Source organism: Stegastes partitus, unplaced genomic scaffold (assembly GCF_000690725.1).
Source record: "Stegastes partitus isolate 25-593 unplaced genomic scaffold, Stegastes_partitus-1.0.2 Scaffold1301, whole genome shotgun sequence".
NCBI lineage: Eukaryota > Metazoa > Chordata > Actinopteri > Pomacentridae > Stegastes > Stegastes partitus.
Window position 1 is genome coordinate 170,600 of NW_007579032.1, and position 6,971 is coordinate 177,570.

The following is a 6,971-nucleotide window of genomic DNA, read 5'->3' on the forward strand; positions in this document are numbered from 1 at the left end:
ATGGATGGATGGATGGTAGTTAATAACAAATAGCTGTCTTTCAAACCTGCCTGTGATTTTTCGGGTTCAGGGATTATGTATCTACAAGTAAAAGCCATAAGAAACAAGTGTATTAAAGCATCACCCACCTTCTCATAAGCTGCTTCATATCCGTCGGGGTTCATGGAGGGCAGGAGGTGGATTCGCGTCTCGGTAACCAGTCGCACAATTCGCTGGTTTCCCTTTTTGTACTCTTTGCACATGTACTGCATGAGGTTTAGGACGAGCTCCCGACCAAGAGCCTCGTTCCCGTGCATCCCCGCCACGTAGCGAAACTCTGGCTCACCTGCCAAGAGGAAAATTTAGAGTCACTTTACTTGCCAAGAAATAAGTGCAGAAGAATTTGTCTGGATCAGCTTTGAGAACCAGGTCACACTAAACATGAATCACCTGAACGTTTGATTTTATTACGTAAAAGCCCAGAGGCACATCAGGAACACATTCAGATTTTCTGGGATTTCTGTGTTAGGCAACGAATTGGCCAGACTTGGCGGCAGACATTCCTGAATATAAAGACTTCAGATCTGTACTTGATAAATAAGACTTTAAACTAAAAATCCAAAAACAAAAAGTGCAACGCCATCCTTTCTTTTTCTCGGACTTGGCACCACTTACCCATGAAACCACTCAAATTAATATCAGCTGCATGAAAAATACCAAATTCCCGTTAACCTCTCTCGGGAGCATGGCGATTATGAATGTGTTTCCTGAGAACATTTATAATTTTTGGCAGACGTACAGAGGCCACAGCTCTCTGTTAAGTACAAGCCTGCATCTGAAGACAATATCACGAAGAAATCAAGCAGTTTGTTTACACAAGAGAGGCCCCCTTTTTTTTTTTTTTAACAAGACAGCACTGACTCCCTGTGTGGTGCTGCTGCAGAAACCAGGCTGTATAAACACTGGAGGATGTTGAACTGGGCCTCCGAGCAGCTAACCTCAGGGTAACTTGAGCAACACAATGAACTCTGCCTCAGAATTAAAGGTTTCGCTCACAGTGAGAAAAGTTCTTACCGAGTTCATGTTTTCCGGGGTTGTCTGAGATCTCCATGACGTAGAGTTTGAGGCCCGTGTAGCTCTTCCCTATGGTGTAGACCCTCGTGATGTCCGGACACTCGTCGGTCACAGACTTCATGAGCTTCAGGGCAAAGAAGACAAGTTGGACTGAATGAGTTAAATCTAAGCAACTCTGCAAACTGTTAAGAGTCTGAGTAAAAGCCTTGGTGTTGGCTTTTGTGGGAACCAGAATTACTCATCGTGCGTTACGAGCTAACCTTCCTCATCTCCTTGTAGTTGTGGTGTCTGAAGTCGAGGGCATCCTTTGATCCTGGTTCTGGCGCTGAGGAGTAAATATCGTCTGGATCTACGAGGAAACAGCGCATGAAATTTCAGCAACACAGTGTCCTTTTAAGGTCAACATTTTAGTGTATTTTGATGTATTACTCACTACACTCTGAAGCTGTGTTTGGTGCCTACCGTTAACTCGACAGCCGAGTATCTCAGCTCTAAGGCAGACGGTCCCGTTGAAGTACCAGGTCTGGGGGTTGATGCGAATGAAACGGGCGACGGTGGGAACAGGAAGGAGTCCCAGAATTGGAGTCTCTGGGTTCTGGTTCCCTTCAAATATCTGCACAAATCAATGTGACGCCACATAAGTCAGAACATTTTAGGATCGACCATCAAAAGTGCAATGAAACGCTTAAACATAGAGAAAAAAGAGAGAACATTGATCTCTGCTGAATATGTTTGAATTGTACATTTTTCATTCTGACGTTCATTGTTCCCAGATGATGTTGATACTTCTGAGCTTTTCAACCACATAAATGTTCACACTTTACTAAAATCAGTAAAAAGAAAATCTTTAAGAGTTAACACACAGACAGGACTGAAAACATTACCTGCTTGGCAGAAGTGGACCAGAAATGAAATGAAAAACCGTGCAAAGATATTTTTTTCCTCTTTTGTTTCAACTCCTTGGAAAGACGTGCACTTTTCCGAAATATGAACCAAAACACTGACATGTGGCGTCGAGAGGAAAAAAGCTGAGCTGCAGGTTTAAATCAAACCTTGAATTTCTTCACATTTGCGCCTCATGTTGCAGCTTTAGTCAAGGCCTATTAAAGTTTGTTTAAATGGTTTGACGCAGTAGATGGACTTTTTGGCAGCTGATGTACAGAAAAAAAAAGCTTTTTATATATACATACAGTGTTACATAACCAGCTAGTGCCAACTACAAATTTCTGCTTCTTGTTAGGCTTTATTTGTTTTCATTTTGAGTTTCTTCTTATTCTGTATGAATAGTCAACTTTATGTTCTCAGTGCATATTGCACTTTTGGCACAAGCTCTTCAAAATGTGTTTTCCATCTGCGTTAGGTCGAGTCAAGTCATGTTGCTGGTGTTTATACAGCACATTTGGAACAACAGTGTTGAGCCAAAGAGCTTTTCAACAGAGAAATAAGATTATTGTTACAAACTTAATTAACGTGTTTAAATGTCCACTGGGTTCAGGTTGGTTCTTACCGCTTCTTGGGTCCCGTTCATGCAGGTTTGCCAGTTCACGGAGTCGTTGCTCAGCTGAACTTTGTAGGTTTCGACCCAGTCCCAACTATGACAGAGAGCAATAAAGACAAAAATAGATTTTTTATGACTTCAGAGCAGTGGGCAGCCAAATAAAGACACTAAACTCTGCATTTTCTGCACGGAACACTAGATTTAGACAACCTACAGTATTTTAAAGCTATGCTATCCTGTTCAGGCATCTTTAGCTGTTCAGTATCTGCAGGGTCAAAGCTGTGAGCATCTCTCAACAAATAACTTGGATTTCTGCTCTTTTTAACTATTTTTTTTAAATCTCATGTGTTTAATCCAGATACTACCTGACCTCCAGATGGAGTTTCGGCCCTGCAGGATCACTCCAGTGAACAGAGTCAGATGGATGGCGTCCACTTCGAGCCACTGGTGCTTGTCCTTAAACTCGGCACACCAAGCTCCATCGTACAGGTCCCCGTCCTCAATGCCAGACTGAAAAAAAATATCATGTTACACAGGATTTTTCTGTCAACTGCAGAATCCATTTAGCAGACCGTTGGGCTCCCGGCTTGGCCACCGTGTGCAGCATTGCATAAGAGTTTGGTGTTGACCTGATTGTAAAATAATTGCTTTCAGACTGCAGGGTTTTGACTGTAGAACAAGATAATGAACAGCACTTATGGCTCTGCTTTCACCAGATTATGTTCCTTCATTTCCAAGAGACTTCCTTAAAAGGAAAACTGTGTAAAAGTACTCTTAAATCACACTTTGTACATGGATCTTTATTATGGTGGTCATTTTATAAGTAGGGCGGAAACAAGTGATGAAGATTGTGGGATGTTTAATTAGTTTCTGAAATATGCAGTGGGAATTATGGGCAGGAATGAAATAAAAAGAAGAAAAGAATGGTTAAATGTAAAAATTATTACAAACAAATTTGGTCTGTTGATTTGTGCATCGTTATAGTCAAAGCGTAATAAGAGATCAACTTAAATTAGCTTTTTTTTGCAACTTCAATTTGCCTTTTTTTAATTATGACCTTTAATCAATTGGCTGCTTAACTAATGTTCCAACTTGGTATATTTCCCGATTCTATGTCATGTGACACCATGAGGTTGAAATTTGTGTTTCTGAGTGAAATATATTAAAAGCTGTTGGAGGAATTGCAATAAAATGTGGCATTTAGCATCATGTTAGTATGGTAAACATTATCGTGTTAGCACTGCTACGATGTTAGCATGCTGACGTTAGCCTCTCGTAGCTCTTAGCAGTGTTTGAGCAAAAATGCCAAAAGATGGGATGATTCCTGCTGCTTACATATAAAGAAGTTCCTGTTTTTCACCATTTTACATGATAGTAAATCAAACTTTGAACTGTTCGGATGGTTCACAATTGCAAAAAATATTTTATTTTCCATCAATTGTTTTAAGATTTTTCACAAAACATTTGATTTACTATCAAATATTTCCAGATTTTTAACTGTCTGAGCAGAAACTCTAAATGTTGGCGTTTGAAATAACCTCTGATCCATAACTAGGCTGACCTGGATGTTCAGCCTCCCTCTGTGAGGACCCAAACCCGACCGCTGGTAGGAAGATGCCTGAATCTGGCTGTCATCGACCTTCAGGGACTCCAGGCCGAGAGGAGGACAGTCTGGAGGTAAAACAGAACAAACAATCAGGAGATGAAATCTGTGGGTTTGATGCTGATTCTCTGCAGAAACATCTGTGGGAGTGAAGGGTTAAACGCTCCCTGTCTGGTTTCTCTGAGTAAGCAAACACATGGCCGATGTAAGAGGAGATGCCGGTGGTTGTTATGTGGAATATCTCTAATCATTCTGGGTCAGTTCGGTGGAAGCTTGGAGGCCCTCGTCTCCTCCTCTGCAGAGGAAGCTGCAGATAAGTGAATCCGTGGAGGGTTTGCATGTAATAGGAGACTTGTTTGAGGGCCAAGAGAGAGTAAAGTTCAGCAGAACAGCGAGACGAGATCTACAGCTGCAGAGCATTTTATTGCTCTGGGAACAACCAATAACATTCCCATCAATCACTGATACAGTCCACAGTGGCAGGTCAAAACAACTCTGTGTGTTCTGTGGGACGTGAAGGAACATTTTCACTTCAACTTCCTTAAACCGAAAGAAAAAAACGAGCAAAGTGAAGTTGTCTGGTTTAAGGTTGGTTTAAAATCTCTTTATTATGTGTAGAGCTGAAACTATTAATTGATATTGGATCAATTAATTGTTCCACATTCATTTTTGCAACAGAACCCACTAGTTTAAGCTTTTAGTGAATATTTGTTGTTTTTTGGGGTTTTTTTCCAAACATATATGGTGTTTTGACTGTTGGTTTGACAAAACCAACTAGTTCTTGGCGTCCCTTTGGAAATTCTGCATATTTTGCTGGAAACTTTTAACACAGTTTAAATTAATTGCAGCCCTGCTTATGTTATCCACATGAATCCAAGGATGTGCGATCTGTTCCATCTGAAATCAAATACAACCCACAAACACTATTTTGGGGAACATGAGTAAATGGAAACAAATGTGGTTACTTAAGCTCATATTTGATTTGACCAATTTAAACACTCTTTTATTAGTTATTTTCCAGGTTGACTGATGAGCCAAGAATAACTGAAAATAAACAAGTATGATCATCTTAATTGTGTCAAAAACGTGAAGCATTCAGTCCCTCCAGAATTTAAATGGATTCATGCTTGTTTTCTGATTTTTGTGGTCTTGGAGAACTGAATAGTTTTTGGTTTGGCATCTTACAGATCAAGATATTTTCAAAAATGTCTTGCGAAAAAGCCCGTTCTCTGACTTGCAAGCAGACATCCAGTCTGTTCATTTTAAAATCTAATGTGTAAACACCGATAACAGCTAATATTTACTTCCTGCAAATGAACCTTCTGCTTGTACATATTAACATAGACAGAGCGGAGCAGATGTAAATCAGAGCCTCAGTGTGTCCCTGAAGGCATCATTAATTAATTGCTTCTTTAATTAACATGAACAATGTGGTTTAATTAGGCTTCGGTCTCTCTGGTTTCAACACAGTTTCATGTAAAACCTCAGACTGCTCCACTTGGCAGGAGTTAGAAAGTTTTATTGTCCTACCCAGTTGTGGTTTCTCATCTTCAGTCTTGCGGTCATCATCTTTCTTGTTGTTTGTTTCTTCTCTGTCTTCCTCCTTCTTGTTATTTATTTCTTTGTCGTCCTGGCTGGTGTTCGTGGCGTCCAGCTGTTTGTCTTTGACCGTGCCGCTGAACAACTTTGGGGCTGCAGTTGTTGGAGCCGCTCCGTCTCTGCTCAGCTCCTCCACAGTGACAGCCTCGGTCCAGTTCACAGTGCTGGTTCTAGTTGTGTAGTTGAACAGTGAATAACTCTCAGTTGTTGCATCGTTTGTCAGCGCTTTATCAGCTCCCTGCGATAAAACTGCCAGAAAAAGCACTGCAGCCAGCGTGCACAATGACTTTTCCATCTTGCTCTTTGTTTGCTTGCTGCAGAGTGGAGGGGGAAAAAAAATTCCCCGGTTAGTTTATATGGAGATGACAGAGCCAGACCTCCATCCTCATCCCTCCTCCTGAGTCCCACCTCCCCTCCCTCACCCTCAACCCCTCCCTCATCCCTCCCTTACAAAATTCCAGCTGAAGTCCCACAAGAAATCGTGATTCATCGGGGAATTGTCCGTGACTGAACTTTACATAATGTGGGCCATGTGTGCCTCAGTGACCCATATATTTGACTGTCTGCATAAAAATTAGGTTAAAAAGCCGACAAACTTATTTTGGAAATGTGTGAGCAGCCTTTAAAGCAGCACATTGTTCCAGATTCAGTGTCTTATGTCTGATTGAGATCAGGATTCTGCTGGGTTGGTCTTTAAATCTGATGCAGGATTATTTGCCCTTCTTGAGGCTGAAGATGATTCTTCATGACTCTGCACTGTTTAAGTGGTAAAATGTGTTACAGCATAAGTTGCACAACAGTTCCCATAATATTCCAGTAAAACACAATGCATAATTAATCAATGACTAACTGTAAGGTTACAGTTTTATCCCTAGATATTTTCTGTGTCGTTTCCAGGCTGAATTTAAGTAGAATTACACGTTCACTAGGAAAAAACATCTCTTAAGTGTAAAAAAAAAATTTAGAAAATACAGCATAAAAAACATAAAAGTCCATTATTTTCTTTTAAATAACAACAGCATAAGTATGTTATTTCATGTCTGTCAATGAAAAAATAAAGAAAAGCTATTTAAAATAATGTTCACTTCACTGTCTTTTCAGTCTTATAATAATAACTTGTCAACAGAGGCGATCTGTCCGTACGTGTTCTTATCCTTTGCAGCAGTTAACAGTTAAATACAGTCGTTCTGCCTACAGACTATTATAATAATGCTGCTT

General features: G+C 40.4%; 1 protein-coding gene across 1 annotated transcript in view; it reads right to left on the reverse strand.

Annotated features, from left to right (window-relative positions):
- cpxm1a (carboxypeptidase X (M14 family), member 1a) overlaps positions 1–6,106 on the reverse strand; it is a 12,379-nt gene extending 6,273 nt beyond the window's left edge. The window contains exons 1-8 of the mRNA XM_008298280.1: positions 5,685–6,106; positions 4,113–4,222; positions 2,922–3,061; positions 2,561–2,645; positions 1,516–1,666; positions 1,314–1,402; positions 1,054–1,177; positions 129–325 (exon numbers count right to left, since the gene is read on the reverse strand). Coding sequence (XP_008296502.1) covers positions 129–325; positions 1,054–1,177; positions 1,314–1,402; positions 1,516–1,666; positions 2,561–2,645; positions 2,922–3,061; positions 4,113–4,222; positions 5,685–6,048 — 1,260 coding nt within the window. The 5' untranslated portion in view covers positions 6,049–6,106. The remainder of the gene's footprint in view (positions 1–128; positions 326–1,053; positions 1,178–1,313; positions 1,403–1,515; positions 1,667–2,560; positions 2,646–2,921; positions 3,062–4,112; positions 4,223–5,684) is intronic.
- Between the last annotated feature and the right edge of the window lie 865 nt (positions 6,107–6,971).